This window comes from Mustela erminea, chromosome X (assembly GCF_009829155.1).
Source record: "Mustela erminea isolate mMusErm1 chromosome X, mMusErm1.Pri, whole genome shotgun sequence".
Classification (NCBI taxonomy): Eukaryota; Metazoa; Chordata; class Mammalia; order Carnivora; family Mustelidae; genus Mustela; species Mustela erminea.
This window is the reverse complement of record NC_045635.1, coordinates 13,593,902-13,619,411: the sequence shown is the minus strand read 5'-3', so window position 1 is coordinate 13,619,411 and position 25,510 is coordinate 13,593,902. Positions and strand designations below refer to the sequence as shown.

The following is a 25,510-nucleotide window of genomic DNA, read 5'->3' as shown; positions in this document are numbered from 1 at the left end:
TCCCTTTTGGCCTGCAAAGTACTGCTGAGAAATCAGCTGATTAGCCTTATAGGTTTTCTCTTGTAGTTAACATTTTTTTTCTTTCCTGCTGCTTTTAAAATTCTCTCTTTAACTTTCACATTTTAGTTACTGCGTGCCATGGTATGGACCTCCTTGGGTTCATCATGTGTAAAATTCTGTGCTTCTTGGGAGTGGATATCTGTTTCCTTCCCTAGGTTAGGGAAGTTTTTAGTTATTATTTCTTCAAATAAGTTTTCTACACCTCTCTCTCTCTCTCCTTTTAAGACCCTATATCATGATGTTTGTTCACTTGATATTATCCAAGAGATTGCTTAATCTAGCCTCATTAAAAAAATTATTTTCTTGGGGAGTATGGGTGGCTTATTTGGTTAAGCGTCTGCCTACGGCTCAGGTCATGATCCCAGGGTCCTGGGACTGAACCCCATGTAAGGCTCCCCGCTCAGCAGGGAGCCTGCTTCTCCCTCTCCCTCTCCCTCTGTTCCTCCCCCCAGCTTATGCTCTGTCTCTTTTTAAACAAATTATTTTCTCTTTTTGCTGTTCAGTTTGTGTACTTTCCATTATGCTGTCTTCCAGACTGCTGGTACATTCTTCTGCATCCTCTAATCTACTACTGATACTCCCTCTGGTGTTTTTTTTTTTTTATTTCAGCTGTATTCTTCAACTCTGACTGGTTCTTTCTAGTATTTTCTATACCTTTATTGAAGGGCTTACCAAATTCTTCCACTTTTTTTCTGCAGCCCACTATCTTTATTATCATTATTTTAAATTCTTTATTAGGCATATTGCTAAAAAAGGAGGGGGCGCCTGGGTGGCTTAGTTTTTAAGCATCTGCTTTTGGCTCAGGTCGTGATCTCAGGGTCCTGGGATCTAGCCTGGCATTGGACTCCCTGCTTGGCAGGAAACCTGCTTCTCCCTCTCCCACTCCCCCTGCTTGTGTTCCCTCTCTTGCTCTGTCTTTCAAATAAATAAACAAAATCTTCATTTTAAAAAAGGTGTATTGCTTATCTCTGTTTCATTTATTTCTTTTTCTGAGGTTTTTATCTTTTCCTGTCTATTGGAGCATATTCCTCTCTCCTCCCATTTTGCTCAACTTTTGGTGTTCCTATGGATTACACAGAAAGGCCACTTCTCCTAAACATGAAGGAGTGGTCTTGTGTATGTTGTCCTCTCTGTAGATTGTGTGTGTGTGGTGACCTTTGCTGGCTGGCTGGAGCTGTGGCAGTATATGTTAGTTACTCTTTTTAAACTGTAGCTTTTTATAGAAAGAATAAAAAATTTAAAAATTTTAAAAAGAAGGGGAAAAGAAAAAACAAAACAAAACCCAAAGAACAAAAATAAAAACCAAACAAGACAAATTTTTAAAATAAAATATAAATAAAATTTTTTTTAATTAAAAACAAAAATATTTTCTGTGCCCCAGCACCACAGGATAGTTGTGGGCTGTTGTGGGCTTGTGGACATTAGGCTAGCTGAGGTTGCAAGCTGTGAGCCAAACCCTGTTCTGGCTTGGGCTTTTAGGGTGGAGGGGGAGAGAGGATCCCAGCTGTTCCTCTGCCCTTTTAAACAATGGCTCTTTTTTTTTTTTCCTGTGTCCCATTGTGACCAGGGTTGGTATGGTCTTGCAGACCCTGGGCTTGCTGAGGTCAGAAGCTCCTGGTGATGACCAGACCTGCCAGTTATGGCATCCAGACCCACCACTTACAGCATCTGGATCCCGTTCCCATCTGGGCTTTTTTTTTTTTTTTCCTCCCCATTATGGTTTTTTTTTTTTTTTTAATTCCACTTGCTTTACTCATAATTCTTTTTTTTTTTAAATAAACATATAATGTATTTTTATCCCCAGGCCGTCTGGGCTTTTAAGGTGGAGGGGAAGAGTGTTCCTACAGTTTTTTGGCCCTTGTAAACTTGGCTTTTTTTTTTTTTTTTTTCCTGTGCTTTAGTGCAACTGAGACTGGTGCAGGCTTGTGGACCCTTGGCTTTCTGAGGTTGCAAGCTCCCTGTGAGGGCCAGACCCACCTGTTACGGAGGCTGGACCCTGCTCCATTCTAGGCTTTTAAGGTGACATGGGAACATAAACTGTGTCTCTCTCACCTGGAGAACATTCCCACAGCTCCTTCACCACTCAGCAGAGTTCTAGGGTTGTGTCTTTTATATGCTACTTGTTCTTTAAAACTGTGGCTTTTATTTTTCTGTGCCCAAGGACAGAGGGATCTGTTCCCAGTTCCTCAGTACTCTCCCTCCCAACTCTGTTCACAGTGAGTGTAGGGGTTCCCTTTGGTTCTCTCTCGCTCGCTCACTCGCTCACTCACTCTTCTCTCCATCTTTGGTTGCTCAGAAGCTGTTCGGTTAGTCGTCAGGTCTTCTTGAGGAGGAACTGTTCTATCAATAGGTGCAATTCGCTGTGTTCCATGGGGGAGGTCAGTTCAGGGCTTTCCGATATTGCCATCCTGTACTGGAACCTGGGGCTTTGCCTTTTTCAGTTAAGAATATGTCCTGGAATCACTCCTTATTAGTTCATAAAGATCTTCCTCATTTTTCTTACAGCTGCATAGTACTGTATTGTGTGGTTGTCCTGTAGTTTACTCTGTCAATACAGGTACATGTGCCACAGAAGGGCTAATATCACTCATAGATAAATAATTCTTCAATGTATCCATCTGTGTATAGCTTTTTGGTTATTTACAGTATCTTTGATTTTAAGCAATACTGCACTGATTAATCTTTTGATAATACTGGAGGTGTATGTTTAGTGGGATTGCTAGGGTGAAAAGTAAGGGTATATGTCGTTTGGTTAGATATCGCCAAATTCCCCTCCAGATAGGCCGTACCAAGTTTGCTTCTCACCAACAGTGTTTGTGAGCTCCCCCCAGTTTCACCGGATTATATTGCCATATTGTTTAATTTTTGCCAGTCTAATTAGGTGATGAGTGATTTCTCAACAGAAATGTTTGCATTTCTCTAATTATGAGTGAATTTGTACACTTTTTCTTAAGTGTAAGCAACATTTTTATGTGTTTTCTGGATTGTCTGTTCAAGGCTTTCCCCCCATTTTTCTACCATGTTTTTGTTCCTTTCTTTGTCCCTCAATTTTTTTTTTCTCATTAAACTTTTGTTTTAATGGTCTCAAAATTCTGTGACAGATTTTTGGTCAAGTTGTTTCCATTAAAAAGTACTGATTTTAAAAACTAATAACTTAAAACTGCCACACACACACACAAAAACAAATGGTCCCCAAAGCATTCTCCTTTCCTTCTGAAGGTTTTACGATGCATTGTTATCATTAACCAGTCTTTTACTATTCAACTTAAATGGCCAATTGACACAAACAGTTCTGAGACCATTCTTCCACCACTGATTAAGACTGGGGTGGCAGGTATTGGGGATAATATTCATTTAGCCTTCTGAGCTTTCTGGGCAGACTTGGTAACCTTGCCAGCTCCAGCTGCCTTCTTGTCCACTGCTTTGATGACACCCACAGCAACTGTCTGTCTCATGTCACGAACAGCGAAATGGCCCAGAGGAGGATAGTCAGAGAAGCTCTCAACACACATAGGCTTGCCAGGAACCATATCAACAATGGCAGCGTCACCAGATTTCAAGAACTTGGGACCATCTTCCAGCTTTTTTCCAGAACGACAATCTATCTTCTCCTTCAGCTCAGGAAACTTGCAAGCAATGTGAGCTGTGTGACAATCCAGCACAGGTGCATATCCAGCACTAATTTGGCCTGGATGGTTCAGGATAATCACCTGAGCTGTGAAGCCAGCTGCTTCCATTGGTGGGTCATTTTTGCTGTCACCAGCCACATTGCCATGACGAACATCTTTGACAGATACGTTCTTGACATTGAAGCCCACATTGTCCCCAGGAAGAGCCTCACTCAAAGCTTCATGGTGCATTTCAACAGACTTGACTTCAGTTGTAACATTGACTGGAGCAAAAGTGACCACCATGCCAGGCTTAAGAACACCAGTCTCCACTCGGCCCACAGGGACAGTACCAATACCACCAATTTTGTAGACGTCCTGGAGAGGCAGACGCAAGGGCTTGTCAGTTCGATGAGTTGGTGGCAGAATGCAATCCAGAGCTTCAAGCAGTGTGGTTCCACTGGCATTCCCATCTTTACAGGTGACTTTCCATCCCTTGAACCAAGGCATATTAGCACTTGGCTCCAGCATGTTGTCACCAGTCCAACCAGAAATTGGCACAAATGCTACTGTGTCGGGGTTGTAGCCAATTTTCTCAATGTAGGTGCTGACTTCCTTAACGATTTCCTCGTATCTCTTCTGGCTGTAGGGTGGCTCAGTGGAATCCATTTTGTTAACACCAACAATTAGTTGTTTTACACCCAGTGTGTAAGCCAGAAGGGCATGCTCACGGGTCTGCCCGTTCTTGGAGATACCTGCTTCAAATTCACCAACACCAGTAGCAACAATCAGGACAGCACAGTCAGCCTGGGATGTGCCTGTAATCATGTTTTTGATAAAGTCTCTGTGTCCTGGAGCATCAGTGATGGTCACGTAATACTTGCTGGTCTCGAATTTCCACAGGGAGGTATCAATGGTGATACCACGTTCACGTTCAGCTTTCAGTTTATCCAAGAGCCAGGCATACTTGAAGGAGCCTTTTCCCATCTCAGCAGCCTCCTTCTCGCATTTTTCAATAGTTCTTTTGTCAATCCCACCACATTTGTAGATCAGATGACCAGTAGTGGTAGACTTGCCCGAATCTACGTGTCCGATGACAACAATGTTGATATGAGTCTTTTCCTTCCCCATTCTGGTTTAGGATGAGCGGTGGTTTTCAGGACACCTGTGTTCTGGCGGCAAACCCGTTGCGAAAAAGGAGTCCCTCAATTTTTAAAAAAAGATTTTATTTATTTATCTGAGAGAGTGAGAGAGGAAACACAAACAGGGGGCGTGGGAGAGAGAGAAGCAGGCTTCCTGCAGAGCAGAGAGCCCGATGTGAGGCTCGATGTGGGGCTTAATGCTGGGCTTAATGCAGGATCATGACCTGAGCCAAAAGCAGACACTAACAACTGAGCCACCAGGCACCCCTCTTAGCCCCTCAATTTTAAAGAGGTATTTATCTACTTAGTGATATTAGTCCTTCGTGGTATATATTGCACATATTTTCTCCCAACTTTGGCTTATGTTTTGACTTTATGGTGTTTGAGCACACAAAAATATTTACTATTCAGATTTATCAATCTTTTCTTTTACTTCCTCTGTATTTTGAGTCAGAGTTAAAGACTGAGGTTAAAGAATAATTCACCCCTATTTTCCTCTAGTACTTGTGTGGTTTCAGTTTTTATGTTTAGGTCCCTGATCCATTAGGAGCTTAATCTTGTGTTTGGTGTGAAGTATGGATCTAATTACATGATTCTCAACTAGGGGCAATTCTGTCTCCCTAGGGAACATTGGCAGTGTCTAGAGACATTCTGGATTGTCAAAACTAGGGGGAAGAGTGCTCCTGGCATCTCTTGGGTAGGGGCCTAGAGTGCTGCTAAACATAGCACACCGCACAGGACAGCCCCCACAGCAATGCCTTACTGGACTCAAAATGTCAATAATGCCAAGGTTGAGAAACGCTAATGAAATTTTGTCTTTTACCAACTGGCTACCCAGTTGTTCCAGCATCATTAAAAAAAAAAAAAAACATCTTTTGCCTCAGTGTTTTGGGATACTGCCTTTATCATAGACTATGTGTTCATATATATTTGGGTTGATTTCTGGCCTTTGTATTTTTTTTTCTACTGGCATATTTTTCTATTCATATATTAGTGACACACTATTGTAATTATAAAGGCTTTAAGGATATTTTAATGCCAGGTAGAGCTACTTACCCCTTATTGGTTTCCTTTGTCAGTGTTTTCCTGGATATTCTTGTATGTTTTTCCATAAGAACTTTATTATCAATGGGTCTAACTCCATTTAAAAGAAAGCTTATTGGTATTTTGAGATTGTGTTAAATTTATAAATCAACTTAGAACTTACCTACTTATAATGCTGAATCATTCTTTCCAAGAATAGGGGACATCCTTCCATTTGAGAAAATCTAATTTTGTGTTTTAAAAGAATGCTGCCGTTGCTCTCATACAGGTTTTGCACATTCTGGTAAATTAATTCCTAAGTATTTAATCTTCTTTGTTATTGCTGTAAATGGAGTTTTCTCTACTAGTTGGTCTTTTAATTGGCTATCATTTGTGTAAATGAAGGCTATTGATTTTTGTGTGTGTGTATCCTGCTACCTTACTGTGTGTTTGAATTACTTTTATCATTGATCCTCTACCAGGAAGATCCTATAGTATCATATCATCTGCAACTAGATATACCTTTACTTCTTCCTTATCAAATCTTATGCCTATAACTGATTTATTTTGTCCAGTTGCATTGATTAATCTCCCTAGTATAATATTAATTAGTAGCAGCGATAGATAGTGAGCATCTCTGCCTTGTTTCTGATTTTACTGGAAATGCCTCTAGTGCTTCCCCATTAAGAGACTGGCTTTAGGACTAAGATATGTATATTTTATCATGTTAATGAAGTACCACTCAATTCCTATTTTCTCAAGTCTTTTTATAAAGAATATGTGTTGATTTTATTTAAGGCCTCTCTGGCATCCATGGACATAATCATATGTTTTTTTTTCCCCTTTAGATAGTATATGATTAGTATATGAAACCATATATATATACACACACACACACACACACACACACACTAATACTAATCTACTAATACATACATATTCTAATATATATATTAGTATATGATACTAATATATTTCTTAATATTGAACCAACCTTCTATTTATAGAATAAATCCCATTTAGTCATGGTATATGAATTTCTTAATGTGGTATTCTATTTGCTAACATTTATTATTTCTGCATTAATAACCAGAGTGATATTGGTCTATATTTCCCTCCCCCGCTTCCATGCTTTATCAGGTTCAGGTGTCAAACTTTCATAACATGTTCATAAAAGAAATAGGGAAGTTCTATTTTATTTTCAATGCTCTGAAATAATTTATAGAGCACTGGTATTATCTGGACTTGGAAGGTTTAGAATTCCTCTGGAAAACCATCTAGGCCTGGGATCATCTCCTTTCCCACCCCTGAAGGATGAGGATTCCTAAGATGGGCTTTACAATTGTGAGAGAGACCTTGAATTTTCAGCTGACAATGGGTTTTAAGCTAAGTTGGCTGGTCAGTTTCCCTTGTGTTCCTCTTGGAACTTCTGATTTAAATTACATGTCAAGAAACCAAGCAACCCCTCTTTCCACTTGCAAAATCTATGAGGCTACTTTGGAGCCATCATCAGGTAGAAACAGAGGACACTGTACCTCTTGATAATGTAAAATATCCCAGTGCACCCTTCGGATTTCACTGCAGTGCCCTGGAGGACCCCATCACACAGTTTGGGAAGCACAGGTACAGAGCCTTCCAGCCTATTTTCCTATGCATGTATGTATGTATACTCACGTACACACTCATAGACACCATACACAATTTTTACAATACTTAAAACTCCCTGATGATAAAATATATATTTTCCATGTCATTGAATATTCTTTAGTGACACTTTTTGATACCATAGTCTATCCTATGAATATATCAGAATTCACGAAGTACCTACTGTTGGATATTTAAGATATTTGTAACTATTTTTCCTATTCCAAACAGTGCTTTGATGAACATCCTAGTGAAAATATCTTTGCATTAGGATAAATTCCTAGATATAGAATTGCTGGATCAAAGGTTAGGAATATCTTATAGGGGGGTTTTTTGGGTAAAGATTTTATTTTCTTAAGTAATCTCTACATCCAGCGTGAGGCTCAAACCCACAACCCCGAGATTGAGAGACACACGCTCCACTGACTGAGCCAGCCAGGTACCCCATCTTGTAAGGGCTTTTTTGCCCCTTTTATTTATTTTTTATTGAAGTATAATTGAGAAATAGTGTTACATTCAGTGATATGACCAACCTATGCTATATTATGCAGTGCTCTCCACAAGCGTAGCTCCCATCTGCCACCGTACAGTGCTATCACGGTATCACTGACTGTAGTCCCTATGCTGTACCTTTCATCTCCGTGACTTACTCATTCCATGACTGGAAGCCTGTACTTCCCAATGCCCTTCACCCCTTTTGCCCATCTCCTCTTCCCCTCCCCTCTGGCAACCATCAGTTTGTCCTCTGTATTTATGGGTCTTTCTGCTTTTGTTTGCTCATTTGTTTTGGTTTTTAGATTCCACATACAAGTGAAATCATATGGTATTTGTCTGACTTATTTCACTTAGCATAATTTAACATCTTATAGTTTGATAAATATTGGGAAATTGCCCTCTAGAAGAAGTACACAACTTATATTTCCTCTAGTCTTATTAGTGAATATATGTTACAGGCTTTTCATTTGATGGTAAGGGTTTGATTTTAAGTGTTTATGAATATAGATTCAGATATTTGTATGTTTTAGGCACTACACTAGGGACTTTTTCATATATACATGATTTAATTGTATTTATATAACACTTAAATCTTCTTAACAACCTTGTAAAATTGAAGTTATCATCCCCATTTCACAGAAACTGGGACTCAAAGATTAAACTTTTTCAAAATCATGCAACCGAAGAAATTGTAGAGCTGGGATTGAAACCTAGTTAGACCCATCATCTTATTACAATATCAATGATACACCATGAACTTGATTGGCTATTAACAATGATGATGATGTCTAATACATACCGAGTGCTTATTATGCATTAGGTACTATCTACATGTATTAACAATGTAATAACACATTCAGTCTTTGTTTCAAACTTATGAGGTACTATCACTATTATCCCGGAGACACTGAAATGATTAACTTGTTCAGGGTCACACAGCTAATAAATGGTAGAGCTGATATTCAAATCCAGGCAGTTTGACTTCACAGTCTATACCCTTAATGACCAAACTACAGTATAACAGTTTGCAGAGTTGTATCAGCATCTCACTATGAATGCTTTTTTCCCTGTTGCTCTCTAAGAAAATGTCCAACAATGTGGTTGCCCATTTCCTGTCCCTGTCCCTGCAGCCTCTTCTCTGGTCGCAGGCTACGGCTCCTGTAAGCTCAGCGCACAGGACTGTGTTCTGTTCTGAATCACCTTCAGGTCTGAGGGATAGAACTTGAATGGAAGATCTTCCAGTGAACTTGGTGAACCAAATTCAATCAAATAAATGAAACAGTATTCCTAAGTAATTGGGGCGATTTTAATTATTATCATTTGAGATGGGTACACTTTCTGGTTTACGTCAGTTTGCTCTAGACTCCTCCTCTTATTGAAGCTTGCTCGGTAAATGAAGCACCCTCATTGTTATTCATTATTTTTGGCTTTTTCCTATAGTCTTACTTTGGTATTTAGACATTATTAAAAATTATGCAGATTATGACAAATGGCGATATTTTTATGTCATTTCTGTAAATGCTCAACATTATTCTCTCCCATCCGCCCCCCTGAAAAAAAACAACTTAATGAGCCACAAAACATGTTATAATGAATGGAAAAATATTTTTAGCATTTTTATGCAGAAATGCCTCATTAAAAGCAAATGCTTTTGCAAGCACATTTGAGCTTAATAAAACTTTTGTCGAGCAGGGGCTTTTATGACAAATCACTAGCATGTGTAACTGCTCTATATAAAGACCTAGAAAGCCTCAGAGTCTCTCACCTTCCTTTCTCATCCCTGGGCTGCACTGCAGCAGCGTAGTTGAGTGTGACACGGCTCTGAGGAGCCTCGGTGAGCCTGAAGGACATGGAGCCCACAGTGCAGCCACAGGTAGGAAAAATATCTATGTCTTGGTCAACATCACTTACTGTTGTATCTGGGTATGTTAAAGCATGCAGATTCATTTAGATGAAGTCTGTTCTCGGCTGGATGTTTGGCATCCTGCAGTCCAAATATTTTGCATCTGTTTTGTGTATCGTAAAAGCCAGAAGGGCGCAGGATTTATTACCATACACAGAAGCTTAATTTCAAGTAAAAACCTCAACTTGGACCCACACTTGTAACTTCTTAAGACTTTGGGCCTCAAACTGTACTGACAAGGGAGCAGGGATCCAGGCATGTGGGCTGATTTGGTCATAGAAATCATAGCCTCTCACTTAAATGCTGCCCTCCTCCTGGGCACACAGCGCTCACCTCTCCCCGCCGAGGCCGTAGAAAGTGCACTCGTGCTGGTGATGTTTGTAGGTGCTCCGACCTGGGCTCAGCTTCATCTGTCATTGGTACTTGGGGGCTTGGGCTGAGTTACAACCACATCCACCCAGGCAAAGCTGCCATCACCAGCAGTGATGAGGACCCTCGGGTAACTGGTGACCCGGCAGGCCTAGCCTCCCTTATAGAATGGGGAAGCATAAAAGCATGACATGGCTCATCTTCACGTGGTGATTTTTCACATTTTTTTCCCAGCCCACCCCACCGAGTCATCTGCACTAGCACCTTCCCAGTAAGAGTGAACATTTACTGAGGTCTTACTCCGTGCCAGGCACCGTGCTACCTTCTTTCCAGGCATTATCTCGTTTAGCCCTCAAACTTTATGAGTTAGGTGCTACTCATATCCCCAAATTACAGATGAGGGGCTGAGGACACCGAAGCCACCTGCTCTAAATCTTTCTGCTTCTATACAGAAAAACTCCTATTTCAGGCAAAATTTTCCCCCTGATTTCAGAGTCCTCAATTATTATGGCTTTACTACATTGTGCAACCAGTTAAGTAAAAAAAAATACTTATGTACTCCTACTCTATTCTCCAAAGGACGCATGAATGAAAGGGGGAAAAAAGTCCAGTCACTCTCAAATGCCCATGACTTGGCTCTCTTAGGTGGCCCAGGCTCTTCCACTAGGAGGAAGGAAATGGACTCCCAAGACCCATTCATGGTTTCTGATGAGCAAGGCCAGGGCTGCCGGCTGGCCACCAAGCTCACCGTTAAGAAGTGCCGGTCCTTAACTTCGCGCCTCCTCTGGCTGTGAGCTGGGGGGTGGGCTGGCAGTGGAGGGGCCGCTATGGAAAGAGGGGCAGCGGCTCTCTGCTCCCGGCGATCACTCCGGCTCCGGTGCTCTGGGGGCAGAAAAAGCAATAATACGGACACATCCTTGGCATCTTCCATTTCTCCTTCCCCCTTGGGAGGGTGAGCAAACAGCTAGAAAAAAGTGAGTTTCTCCTAATCTAGCTCATCCTTATACCAAATAAGATTTTCAGAACGGTTCCAAGCTAAACTTTCATTTCACAATAATATGAAAAGGGGCCCTTACATTTTAGTGGGTCCATCTCATAATCTTTGTACGAGATGGCTCAATCTTGAGTTTGGAAAAAGCAGTGTATTTTCAACATGCTTCATTTCAAAACATGAGCAAAAAAAAAAAAAAAAAAGAAAGTCTAGAACAATAGCTGACGTTGATGCTGGAGGGGATGGTAGGCACAGCCATGCCAGAGTCTCCTGGGGAGTGGCAGGCACGGATGCTCCCAGCCATTCAGTGGGTGAGGGAGTTGGCTTGCCCTGACTCAGGGCTGCTGACTGCTACGTGGTCAGGAATTTTGCAGGCCAGTTTTTAAACTATTGGTAGCTTGAAGTAGGCCATGGTGGAGGTATTTACATCACAGAAATTAGTGAGTGTTACACATTAGGGCTTTTATCTATCTTTCCACCAGCTATCTAGTTCTTTATCTACATTTTCTTTTCTAGAGAGCCTGTGACCAGCACACCATTGCAGCCTTCTAAGCTCTGTCATGCCTAACACTCAGAGGGCTTTGAAATCCTAGCCTCCTAGAGAAAGTAAAGGAATCCCAATGATGACAGTTGTCTGATTTAGAAATAAAGCTACCTCTGAGGAAAGCCAAGACATTTCTGTTCGTGGGATGAAGTGGTCCTGACTTCATAACAAGAATCACTGAGAGCCCAAGAGTAGTTTAGCTTTCTGGGTGTCTCAGTGAGCTACAGAGCACACCCTGCCCCATACACTGGCCACACTGAAGGCCACCAAGCCTGCGGATCCAGCCCACATGCATGCCTGGGGCCTCGTCATCTAACCAAGACACGAAGTCACCGAAGAGGTAGTCTGTGCCAAACTGCTGCCCAGCCAGTGGTTATCAGAAAGCCTTTGGAGATAAATGTCTTCTTTGTTGAAGACATTTCCTCTATTGCCATCCTCTTTGCTCTCTGCAAGCCAACAATAGGCTTTTCTAAATGGGCAGCACAAGGAAAAAGTTACATTTTAAAATACATAGTGAGGAGTAGAATACAGGTGTCACTGGTTAGGAAGAGGTCAGAGGAAGGGAGTCAGGAGGGAGACATCAACTCAATTTCCCATTTACTGGTTGCCTTCCTACACGTTCTGAAATCTCTTTCATTTGCCCCAGGCTGGGAGGAGACAGGCTAGATTAGTGGCTCCCTACTAATATTTTTTCTGGTGCTATGGTTGGGAGAACATTCATCTGTTAGAGTCTGGAACTGCAGTAGACCCTTGGTCCATATTCCTTTAGACCAGTGGAACGTAGACCTCAGCCCTGAAACTTGGAAGACAATATAAAATATAAATGTCTCTTTACAGCCACTTGGTAATCTCTCTCCCTGTCTTACAAACATAAATGATGGCCTCACTTAAAGCCATCATTGGCTCTGAGTATAAAGAATTGCTAAGAAAAAGGGGGGAAGGGGGAATCCAATTCTAAGTACTCCAAAAGCCAGTGAGGTGTGACTTGCTCCGGGAAGCCTTCTCTAAAGCACCCTGGCACAACTGGTGCCTCCTCTGAGCAGCCACGGCGCTGCGCCGACGTCCCCTGCTTACCTGTCCGGCTCTGTCACCAGACAGGCATTCCCTCTGAACAGGGACCAAGCGGTAGTTACTGCTCGCCGCGTCCCAGGTGTGGCGCAGCACTTGGCCTCAGTAGGCTATGTTGAGGGGTGTGCTATTGAGCAGATCTTGAAAGCAGCCAATTTCTAGGCTCTGATCCCAGCCCCCTGCTCTCTCCTTTTAGCCTCAGCTCCAAAAGGAGCACAGTACTGCTGCCACCACAGCTTTACTCGTCTGGGCTTCATTATCCCTAGTCCTCTTGGAAGCCAGGATCTTCCACCTGTCCAGAGAGCCTCTGGGGAAGCTCACTGCCCTGTTTGCCGAGCAGGGCTGTCGCCTGGTCGGTGTTAGTCACGGCCACCAGATGGCAGGAGTGGTATTCTGATGGATGCCCTGCTAAGCTGCTGTTTCTTGGACAAGGTAAAAAAAAAAAAAAAAAAAAAGTCACTTTCTAATTTTAATTCCACACTGCATGTTTTTAATTCTATGATGCCTATAATTCCTGTTTATGGCTCTCTGCAGTGCTATTAAAACTACTACACCCAAGATTTGCTGTTGAGAGAACCTCAAAGAAAGCCAGTCTGTGGAGGACAAGATGCAGCTCCACAATCTTCCTTCCAAACCCCCAGGAGGCCTTATATCCCTCTCTCAGCCCCCAGGAGGAAGTTCTGAGAAAACTGATATTGGCACTTGCTGTTCCTCAGTTCCGTCATTAAGTCCAAACCCGACAACACGGTGAAATGTGATAGCTTACCAAGCAGCTTAATGTTATCTGGTCGAATCTGGAAAAATCTAATCAGGGATGACTTATGAATAATAATAAAGGGATAAAAATAATTATGCCTAAAGGGCTAACGTAACTCAAGCTCTCTGATGATGGGATCAGAGAAAGTATTTAGTGAGAATGATCAGATTGCTCTGTCATCATTCTCTGCCCTCAATGCTCAACCAGTTTTCTATAGAATTTGATTTACTTACGCATACATTCATTGAGGACCTACTCTATGTCAAGTTCATGCTAAGTGATTTGAATAAAAAAATTAATAAGATGCTGTCCGAGCTCTTGAGTTGCTCATGGATTAATGGTGGAAGACAGGCCTATCAGGGGTTAGTGATGATATAAGTGTATAAATGACATGATTGGGCGGATGCAAAGGGCATTACTCTGGGAAGGGCGCCTAACTGTGGCCGCAAGGGAACGGTGAGTATGTTACGGAAGATTTCCAGAAGGTGCTTACAGTCAAAATTTGGTAAAGAAGGACTTTTTAGCCAACTACAAAATTGAAGTGACTCAATTTAAAAAATCAAAGTGATTAGTAAGAGTGCCAGAAATACTTCTAGAGGATACTGGTCATCACTCTTTTTTGTAAGTGTCACAGTATCAGCTACCAATAACCAAGGGCAATTTTTACAAACACTTGAGTTAGGGATATTAGTCGGTTAATTCTTTCATTAAAGGGGGAGAAGACCAGGGCTATGGGGAAAGGGAGAAGTCATAAACATGTGGAAGAACATAAACTGAAAACAAAGTGTCATTTCTCCATCCTCATGGTGACATTAAAGTGTTTAATTTGAATTGTAATACTTTTGGAAAATACCATTCCTTACAGGAGCACAGGGAATTTGGAACAAAGGCACTGAAGGTGCAGACATCACCATCTGTCTCCACGGCAAAAATCTAAAGGCTAGAAAAGCTGGCATGCCAAATTCTGATACCCAGTTTAGGGGGGGGTCTCTAAAAGGATAATGCCAGTTTTTAATCTCCTTGTCCCAACTAGAATGGTTTTAAGCCACCAGGAAGTAAGAGAAGGCTGTTACCTTCTACCTTGCCTGCTTTGTGCCCATCTCTGGCTTTTTCAGGACTGAGAGAGAAAGAGAAATAGAAATATTTATTTTCCCAGGACACTGTGTGTAGTGAGGAGGAAAAGAGCTCTGGCTGGGGGTCTGGAGGCCTGGATCAGGGTCTTGGCAGTCTGCGTAATGGGCTGTATGTGACTCTGAGCAAGTTGGCTGACCTCACTAGGCCTCCACATGCTCTGCTGGAGAATGGACCACGTCACTGGTTCTCAACAGGAGCACACCTCCTGAGGGAGGGTCTGGCTGTTAGATGACTAGGCGGGAGCCAAGGATGACAGCTGTCCTACAAGGCACAGGAGGGTCCTGAACAAACAGTGCCCTAGGTCCCACCTGTGTTCTACCAGCATTTCTTGTGGGGGGGGCATAGAACCTACTTCTGAATCAAACCTAATTCTCTTTTAACTATAACCCAAAGGCGTGGGCTTTTTTTTTTTTTTTTGCTGCTCATGTTTAATGTATGCACAATGCACCAGTTTTTATGGTTGTGTCCTCCTGGCCCCGAACTCCTTCATTTCCCTCTACTTTTTGTTCAGAATGGCTTCTGATTATCTTTACTTAATCCAACCTATTTGATAGGCACAAACATATGACTGCTTTATGATGTCTTCAAGTGTCGTCGTGCCCAGGCATTTATATATTGCAAATATAAATAATTTTCCTTTTAAATTCTATTACATATTCAGACCATAGTGCTATTTCTAATTACATGTATAAGCAGGTTGTATTACCCAAGAATTTGTTTTCAGTGTAGAAAAGGGAGCATTTCAAAGTCGTTATAGTAAGGTGAAGTGTTAGAACTGATGGGACAAGCTCTGAGTTCTCTCTCTGAAAAGCCCCCCAAAGCCCAGGACCAGTTACCTCTGCGCAGGGCTTGTAGGCTCTGCCGGGCATGGCGGTGCAGCTCTTCCACGCAGGGTGGCCTTGTGGCCGGGAGGAAGATGTTTCTCTGCTGGTGCCATGGCGCACGGTAGTACACGCTCAGTTTACTCTCAATGTCCAGGTTGGAGACGGCTGCAAGACAGAGAGAGAAAGGGGGCGTTATACATCACAACTTTAAATTATGCCTCTGGCAGAGCCTGGGTGGGGGTCGGGTGGGGTCTGGGTGGAGTAGAAGTTCAGAGAGCTGCGTTCATATTAGGAATGCACTCAAGGCTGGAGAAAGGTCTGTGGCTTACAGTATAGAAATAGACCACCTTCGCCCCCAGGCTAAGGGATGGGAGACCCCAGGACACCCACCATCTGCCTGGGACCAGCTAACTTTCTCTCCACACCTCTTTGCACTCTCTGGCACAGTTGCTCATCAACCTGGACGGACTCTTGGCCATCCATGCTTGGGAGTGGGATGCGGGGGGTGGGGGTGGGGGTCCTGCCTTCCAAGAATACAGAGAAAAGCCTCAGGAATGAGTAAAAAAGGTCGCCCTAGCTCCAGTCTTCTGGCCGCAGGGCCTCAGAATTATAGTTCTGCACACCTGCTCCTGAAACCCAGCTGAACTTTACTTTTCCCTTGCTCTGCTTCCTGTCTCCTGTGACCCCTGGCCCCCAACCCTTACTGTTTTGCTTTATCTTGCTCTCCACCTGCCAACTCCATTGCCTGCCATCTTTCAAAGTAGTGCCCAGCTTCCTTAGTTTCATCTAGGGGCAAGGACAAGCACTGAAGAACCCGTTCCCGGGGTACTGGGGTTCGGTGAGGAAACCACAGACAGTGCAGGTAAGGAGAGGGGTGCCATCCCTGCAACTCATCCAAGAAACCAGGGAAAAAAGCCTCTTTCCCCCAGACACACCCCAGGTCTTCATGTACACACTGAGCCTGGGATGGAGATCACCTACGAGTGATCCCCAAATAAACTTAAGACAAATTCTCATGGGAGAAGCTGGTCCTAAGCAGGAGGATTCTGGTCAGGAAATTGCTGCACAGAGGAACTCCTGAGCACCTGGGCAGCTTGCCAGCCTCAGGAATAGTGAGAACTGGCCCAGAGGGCCTCACCTGCCATGCCAGACCTGCTATCCCAACCAGACCCCTATTCCTGCCCGTCTCATTGTTGCCCTCTTCTCCTTCCCCTCTTCGCCCCAGTGTACGATTTGGGCATGTTCTGCCCAACTGTTTATTCCTGTGCCCCAGACTTTTTTTTTTTTTTTTTGGTTCTCCTTCGATCCTTTTGTTTTTGAAGTCTGGTTTACCATTTCACTTTGTCTGGGAAGACTTACACAGAACAAGATACTCCACAGATAAAGCAGAAAGACAAATGGAAAAAGGAGGTAGGGCACTTTTGTAGAAAGGAAATAGAATAAAACTGGGGAAAATACAACATTTTGATAATTAATCCCCACCACCACCCAGTACTGCATTTATGGGAATTAGTTTTGGTTTTTTCTTTTTCTTTTTTTAATTTTATTTTTTTGAGAGACAGCCTGTGCCCTAGTGGAAGGGAGGCAGAGGGGCAGAGAGGAAAAGAGTATCTCAAGCAGGTTCCACACTCAGTGCAGAGCCCGACACAGGGCTTAACCCACAACTCTGAGATCATGACCTGAGCCAAAATCAAGAGTTGGCCACTTTAACTGACTAAACCACCTAAGCGCCCCTTGGTTTTGTTTTCTAATGCAGTCTTCAGTAGTCTTTTTTTTTTTCTAGAATAATGCATCATAATCACAAGAACCATCAATAGAAACAGACATATTTCCAAAGATGCTAAAGAAACATCACATGGACAGGGTCAAAGGAACAATGCTGTGCCCGCCAAACAGTGCCGTGCAACAGAAATTTCTGTGACAATGAAACGCTCTATTAGCTATGCCATCCAATGTGGTAGCCATTTGTATGAGAACCAGCCACACTGGCTATTAAACACTTTTTAATTTTTAAAAAAATGTAAATTGCTTAAATAGCGATAGGTAGCTATTCTGGACACCCATGATCATGAACACTCATCACATTCTCTCACCTCCAGCTACAGAGCATATTACTCTCTTTGACCTAGATTTTTTTCTTCCTTGGTGTTCAGTCTCTAAGAAGAATTCAGGCCCAAGGGTTAGAGACCCCAGAATTATCTTCCCAGGTAACCCAGGGGAGAGTATTTTTAGGGCAGAGTTCTATGGGGCCAAGCATAAAGACAGCAACTTTTCTTTTTCTTTTTTTTTTAAAGATTTTATTTATTAATTTGATAGAGAGAAATTACAAGTAAATGGAGAGGCAGGCAGAGAGAGAGAGATAGGGAAGCAGGCTCCCTGCTGAGCAGAGAGCCCGACGCGGGACTCGATCCCAGGACCCTGAGATCATGACCTGAGCCGAAGGCAGCGGCTTAACCCACTGAGCCACCCAGGCGCCCCAGCAACTTTTCTTTATTGAGTTACTCTATAACCTCAACCCTTTCCTTGGAAACCGTAAGTGCTTGGTGAACCAGTCAGGGGTCACTGAGTTCGGGGGGACAAGAATACCTAGGAGGATCATGGGAGGGCTTGGGGTGGAAAGGTCAGGCCGTATCTAGATCAGAGCCTCCCTTCTCTCCTGGGTTAAGTAGTGGGGCATGCGAAGACCGAGGCTTTATTTAGCCGCCCTCGGAGGATCGCTCTGGTTCAGTGACCAAAACTGACTAAAAAGTCAGCCCCTGCCTGGTGGCAAAGGTCAGCTGCCATCTAACAGGGCAAAGGTCATTATCAAACTTAGCAGAGGTTGGTGAGAATTCATGGGCTGGTGACAGCTGGGAGAAGGTCCTGAACAGAGAGCTTGCCAGGGAAAAGAAGAGGCCAAGATGTTTAGGGGGCAGTCTGGGAGTAGAGGGGCTCCTGAACACCTCTTCTCCCAGGCCCATGCCTTCAGGAGGGTGGCAGCTAGGATTCAGGGCTGAGCCCAGGTGAATGGGAATGGACCAGAAGGCTTTGATAGCTCCTCAGCAAACAGGTCAAGTGGCCGTGGCTCCTTAATCTGAGTAAAGGGAATTGCTGTTCTCGTGCTATTTATCTCAGTGTTCTTCTGAAGAAAAGACTGATCAGAAGGGCTTGTCAAAGACAGATTACTGGGCTCCAGCTTACTAGGCCTCTACAGGCTTCCTACAGAGACCTAGTCATCTGTATATTTGAAAAGTGCCCTCAGATTATTTCTTATCATGAGGTGTATGTGAGAAACACAACATGTTATCTGCTGATGCCTTGGGATCTTATGTGAATAAAGGGAGATGGGCAACCTAGTGGGCCAGAAGAGACTGCTGACAACAGAAATCTCTATCCACACCTGGAGTATTTTCCAAATAGCTCTTATGTCCTAGGCACAGTGCTGGGTGTGGAATATAGCACAGAACAAAACACAGGACACTCTGCCCTCCTGGAGTCTATGTTCTCTGGTCCTGTGCGAAACGTGTTTATATGTGATGGTGCCTGGAAGCAGAAGGTTGGGAGAAGAGCCCTCTGGCTGAGTCCTCCGTTCTGCTATTACACCATTCCCAAGGGTAGTCCAACACCTCGACTTCTGAAGGCCCTAACAGTAAAAAGACCATAGCCTCCACTCCTCCATCTCTGCCTTTCTGCAGTGGGTAATCTCAAATGAAGCCATGAATTAGCAATCATAACATAAATGTAAAGAAGTTCTGTAAAATTCTCTTTCCTCACTATTAAACATTAAATATAAAGTTACTTGAAAAAAAAAAAAGCATTTTTTGGCACCACTGCTTTGCTGATGCCCAAAACATTCTTACTGTTCCTACAGCGCAAGCCAATGCTGAGTTTCTGGGCTGCAGAACTCTGCCTGCTGCTCAGGCCTGTGGATTTACAGATGCAAAGACTAACACAGGCAGCCAAGTCACGGTTGCTGGGAAGAACCAGCGCTCTCAGTGACAGCCTTCAGGGCTAGGAATCCACACCTCTCCCCATCTAGTCTTTTTCTTTATCTGCTGAGAAGCTATAATGAATTTCTGCCATGCATTAGCAGGTGAACATTTCACTCATCAGTTGCCACAATTGTGTTTATCTCTTAGACGAGGAAGGGAAGGAAGACTCTTTAATCCCTTTGCTTTCAGTTTTGTCCTTTGGTTACAGAGCATTAACTAGTATTATGTGACCACTGGAGGCAGACACACAGGCACTAATGGAGCTCTTCCAGGGAAAACTCCCATTTTCCCTCTTAAAAAAATTTTCTTTCTTTCTCTGAGGAACAGTTCAATGAAAGTTGAATACACTCATTCACTCATTCATAAGCTCATTGCACTACTGCCACTTATTGCAAAGCTCTCCCACATCTTCAGGTTCACCCTGCCCCCTTTTCGTTCCCGTTTAACAATTACACCATGGCTCAGCCTTGAAAGCTAGTGGCCTTAGTATTCACAGAAATGTTTGTTCTCATAAAAATGATACAGAAAGCAGCAAGAAGGTTTCTCCTCTGCTTATTAGGATACATCCAGCCTCCTGGCCCATGCTAGACAGAATTCTAGAATAGCCCCCAAGATTCCTGTCCTCTCTTGTATGTACCCTGTGTAGTCCCCACCACCTTGAGTGTAGGTGAAACTTGTGAATTCTGTTACATTATATGGCAGTGGGGAGTTTAAGATCCCTACTTAGTTGACTTTTCAGTTCATCAAAAGGGAGATGATTTTCTTGAGCAAATCTGGCCTAATCAGCTAAGCATTAAAAAAAAAGAAAAAAGACCAGAAGCAGCAGAGACATTCTCCTGTTGCCCTTGAAGAAACAAACTGCCACACTGGAGAGATGGCTATGTGGCAGGTATGGGCGGACAGCCTCTAGGAGCTCAGCCCCAATCCAAACTTTGATTGCAGCCCACAGAGACCCTGGGCAGAGGACCCAGTGAACCTGTGTCGAGACCTCAGATCCACAAGATAGTTGGAATACGGTGTTACACAATCACAGAAAATGAATGCCCCCTCCCACTATTTTATCTACTCCCCTAGAGCCAGTTGCCTGCCTTGCCTGGTCATGTTCTCTCGTCCCTTTGTTACTGCTCAGTAGAGAGGTAAATACGGGCATGGGTTACAATGGGAAATAGGGCTATATGTCTCATTTTTATTTTCCACAGAAGAAAAAAGGTTTTGTGGATGTATGATTTCTCCTGTCCAACTATAGGCTCTCGTAGAGAGCTCCGGCTACATGCCAAGCTGTATGTACATCAGGTGTATTACATTCTTCGTATCTTCACATTACCCAAAGATGAAAGTACTGCTCCCATTTTACAGCTAAGGAAACTTCTAGGTATCCTAGAAGTACAGAAATTTCCAAAGTCTCACATACCTGGCCCGTTGATGATCTGGCACTAGAAACCTTCTCTGTCTGGCTTCCAAGCTGTTGCTCTTTCCCAAACCAGGACTGAAATGTTTGCCTAAATTAAGGCTGATTGGGGGCAGGTATAGAGTAGGCCGTCTGCCACATTAAAAGTATCTAGTGCTTCTCAAAATCAAAAGATTCAGAACTGCTACTGTTTGCATCAGCCACAGGACTAGGTGTAACCAAGAACTGAGTGCATCTTTCAGAAAGTACCCAGGAAATTTGTCATACGAACAGACACCATAAAACCAAACTGCTGAAAGAGAATACCACTGTAGGAAATGTCCACAGGGCAGTGAAAAGTCTTTATAGAATGAACTTAGTTCATTCCCCTGTCAAACTCCGGATATAACGGTATTGTCAGGACCTTGATTCATAGTGATATATTGAAAGCACAGATCTGGTCACCAGGTACAGCTGAAATGAACTGATTTGGAAGTTGAGGAAAGCTAGTGGCTGCCATTCTCTTGGGAAGGCTGGGCCTATTTCTAAGGACAGGAGGAGGCTCGTGCTTAGGGACTGTTGCAAAGGGGTAAAAATCAGGGGGGAGGCATAATCTTGCCCTAAGCTTCTCCCATCCTGCGAGGGTTGGTCCTTATTTAACACTGCCTTCTCTGGCCTGGCCGCATGAACTTTTCACTCCCTTAAAGCTTGCTTATCCCTGGGAGGAGTGCAGGATGCTTCTTCTCAGCCTGGCTTCCAAGCCCCTGTACCTCAAATCCCCACCCCTGCCACTGTCTCTCTCCATGTGCTATTCCTCCTTCCTTCTCTCAGGCTTTCCAGAATCTAAGAGGGGTAACGTGGTAGCTGAAATCGAAGTATGAATGTTTCGTGTGGCGAAAATGGCAGAAAGATGTGCAAAGCCATTCAGAAACGGAATTGTCTTTGGGATTTTTAAATGTTCTTAGCGTGCCTACAGGTCAGACTACCTCACTAACCTCCCTTCCTTCCCTTCCACCTGTCCCACCCACCCCTGTCACAAGGATTCCCTGCCAGAAACCATCCATTCTGATGCTCTGGGACAGAAAGCAGCAGGGAATGTGTTAGCACATTAATATATTAATGAGCATCTGAAAGAGTCTGTGTCACAGATACGGAGCCAGTTTGCTCCCCAGGTCCCTGCTATGCTGAAGCCAGTGCTCAGCCGTCATCAGCTTGGTAAGCAGAACAGAAATCGACTCAGGGTATCTCTTGCTACCGCCTGAGCTCTCAGATCTGTTAAGGAGGAAGGATGGGATTTCCCCAAACGCAACCATTCATTCCCGCCTGCCCTTCCTTCCTTGGTAGCCAGCCCTTTGCCCATTCTATCTGGCAGTGTGGCGGAGGGAGCAGAGTAAGGAGCACTGAGACTCCTGCCACTTGCGGCATGGCCTGACGCCGGCGCCAGGCTCCCAGTCTGTCCCTGTTGGACTGCCGTTTCTGTAGAACCACAATAATTCAGACCTGTTCACTGCTGTGGGCAAAGCATCCCCTCAGCATCAGAAAAATCTAGGTTTTCTGACAAGTTCCAGTGTCCTGAAACATTCCAGCACGCACAGAACATGTCTGTGTGTTTATTTATAGACTAAAAGGATCTAGAATGATTTTTCCCTCTAGAAATATTTCCCCAACTTCTAAAACAAACTGACGCATCATACTAGGAGTACTGTTTAATTATTGCTGTTACTGTCATTGCCATCTTCATGTCTGACATCCCATGGAAAGACCACTAGAGGCATGGGTTCTACTTGCAGTTCTGCACCCTTGTGCAAGTCATAGAACCTTCCCAGGATCCACCTCCCTATCTTTACAAATGAGGATTTGGACTCTCTTCTCTCTGAGTCCTGTCCTGCTCCATTTATGCGTCCGTTTCCTACCGCTCATCAGAATAAGTGAGGCTGCATCATCCACCCAGACGGACTCTGCCTTTAAGCAGTGGCAGGCTACTCTGCGGGGAAAGACCCTGAGCTCCGGGCTGGCAAGATGGAAGTTCATTACAGGAGCAATGGATCAGAACAAGTGACTGAACTCTTTGGGCCTCTGTGCCCTCCTCTGTGAAGTAGGAATCCTAGAGCCTTCCTGGAGTGGCTCTGAGAGTCCAATAAAATGATAACATCCTGGCCATGTCCCTGCTCACTACATATCATTCCCTTTCCTGGACTGGGAACAAAAGAAGACCAAGAGGCCATGATTGGGGGTCGCAGTACAAAAGAGGAAAGTCTGGAGCTCTCGAAGTTTCTTGTTTCTTTATTTGCCTGTCTTCTTGGTGAGTGAAATGTGTACAAAGATGAGGCCATTAGAGATTAGTCTTTGGGGGACATTATAATCTGGAAGCTAGAAAGAAGGCTGCCCACACAAAAATGAACTACTGGGGCTTCATCAAGATCAGAAGCTTTTGCCCAGCAAAGGAAGCAGTCAACAAAACCAAAAGACAACCGACAGAATAGGAGAAGATATTCGCAAATGACATATCAGATAAAGGGCTAGTATCTAAAATCTATAAGGAACTTATCAAACTCAACACCCAAGGAACAAATAATCCAGTCAAGAAATGGGCAGAAGACATGAACAGACATTTCGGCAAAGAAGACGTCCAAATGGCCAACAGACACATGAAAAAGTGCTCCACATCACTCGGCATCAGGGAAATACAAATCCAAAGCACAATGAGATATCACCTCACACCAGTCAGAATGGCTAAAATTAACAAGTCAGGAAAGGACAGGTGCTGGTGAGGATGTGGAGAAAGGGGAACCCTCCTACACTGTTGGTGGGAATGCAAGCTGGTGTAACCACTCTGGAAAACAGTATGGAGGAGGTTCCTCAAAAAGTCGAAAATAGAGCTACCCTATGACCTAGCAATAGCACTACTGGGTATTTACCCTAAAGATACAAATGTAGGGATCCAAAGGGGCACGTGCACCCGAAGGTTTATAGCAGCAATGTCCATAGTATCCAAACTATGGAAGGAACCTAGATGTCCATCAACAGATGAATGGATAAAGCAGATGTGGTATATATATCTCCAATGGAATACTAAGCCATCAAAAAACCAAAATCTTGCTATTTGCAACGAGGTGGATGAACAAGAGGGTATTACGCTAAGTGAAATAAGTCAATCAGAGAAGGACAATTATCATATGATCTCTCTGATGTGAGGAATTTGAGAGGCAGGGCATGGGGGGTAGGGAGGGGAAAAAATGAAACAAGATGGGATCAGGAGGGAGACAAACCATAAGAGACTCTTAACCTCACAAAACAAACTTTTGTGGGTTGCTGGGGGATGGGGGGAGGGATAGGGTTCTGGGGGATGGACACTGGGGAGGGCATCTGCTATGGTGAGTGCTGTGAAATGTGTAAGCCTGACGATTCACAGACCTGTACCCCTGGGGCAAATAATACATTGTATATCAATAAAAAGTTAAAAAAAATTTTTTTAAAGACATATAAAGAAAGAAGGCTGCCCACAGTCACGGAGCCTGTGGTCTCTCTGACAGGTTGCATGTCTCCAGTGTCATACTGGTTTACTGACTGGGGCAGCATTTAGTGTATTGACTTGGAGATGCTAATTGTCCAAGTGGCTCTCGGAGCTCCAGCACTGCACTTTCTCGGAAGCTATGTATAATTTATGTGTTTATCTTTAGGTCACTCTGCTGCCATGCTCTACACCATGCACTTCCTCCAGAATGTAAGCACACAGCCATCTGTCGCAGCTCAGCTATTGTTTTAAGAAAATTCCTTCAGGCACCTAACAGAGTCATTGAATACTGCTGGGAGGGACCTCGGGAATTACAGAGTTCTGTGTTTTTTCAGACCAGAGGGCATGACCCATTAGTGGATTGTGAAATCCATTCAGCAGGTCAAGACTAGCGGTTTTTAAGACAAAGAAACAGAATATAGTAGAACAGAAAATACCAAAACGCACTGCATGTAGTAAATATTGTTTTGTGAAGCTGTTGTTTCTGTCACATGTGTGTGCCTGCTGGTAGAAATGTGTTTCTGGCTCTGGGTAGCAGTCAGCACACCGAAAGCTACTGTTTAGCCCACCCCTCTCATGTACTGATGAGGAAATCAGTATTCGGAAATTTGACCCAAGATCCCAGACCTGATTTTTGGCAACCCCGCCGCTCAGGTCTCCTGACCCTCACACTTCCCTGGGCGACCCCTCCTCCCTTCCTTCGCCTTTCTTCCTAGTCCTTATTTGCCACCTGTCAGGTTGTACTTCCAAAACAAAACAAAAACCCCAAACACTTCTCATCTGTTCGCCAAGAAATCAGCCATTCTTATTTTAGGATTCCAGAAGCACCTCAGCCAAGTGAGCAAAGAGCAAGTTCCCTGGGGAGGCTGGCGCTGCCTGTCAGGAGACCACGTATGGAGCAGCACTCGTTCAAGGAAGGAGAGACGAAGGCAACGAGGTAGGTGTCAGCGGGAACAATGTAAATCAGTGATAGCCAACTGTTTTGCTCTGCAAAAACTATCTGAATAGCCCAATTTAATAATTAGGTCGACTCCAAGATTAGGTTTGCCAGAAAGGACATCATGTTCTTAGTGGTA

At 43.7% G+C, this 25,510-nt stretch overlaps 2 protein-coding genes across 6 annotated transcripts in view; both read right to left on the bottom strand.

Annotated features, from left to right (window-relative positions):
* Positions 1–25,510, bottom strand: part of NHS (NHS actin remodeling regulator) — a 335,151-nt gene that overhangs the window by 39,876 nt on the left and 269,765 nt on the right. For all 5 annotated transcript variants that reach the window (XM_032331757.1, XM_032331758.1, XM_032331761.1 and 2 more), the window contains exons 2-3: positions 15,575–15,727; positions 10,993–11,126 (exon numbers count right to left, since the gene is read on the bottom strand). In XM_032331757.1, coding sequence (XP_032187648.1) covers positions 10,993–11,126; positions 15,575–15,727 — 287 coding nt within the window. The remainder of the gene's footprint in view (positions 1–10,992; positions 11,127–15,574; positions 15,728–25,510) is intronic.
* LOC116583662 (elongation factor 1-alpha 1-like) lies at positions 3,354–4,857 on the bottom strand. Its single transcript, XM_032331763.1, has one exon. The coding sequence runs from the start codon at positions 4,797–4,799 to the stop codon at positions 3,411–3,413; it is 1,389 nt and encodes a 462-aa protein (XP_032187654.1). The 5' UTR covers positions 4,800–4,857; the 3' UTR covers positions 3,354–3,410.

Excerpts from the sequence above, each read along its gene's own strand:
- LOC116583662 (XM_032331763.1), bottom strand. The coding sequence starts at position 4,799 with ATGGGGAAGGAAAAGACTCATATCAACATTGTTGTCATCGGACACGTA.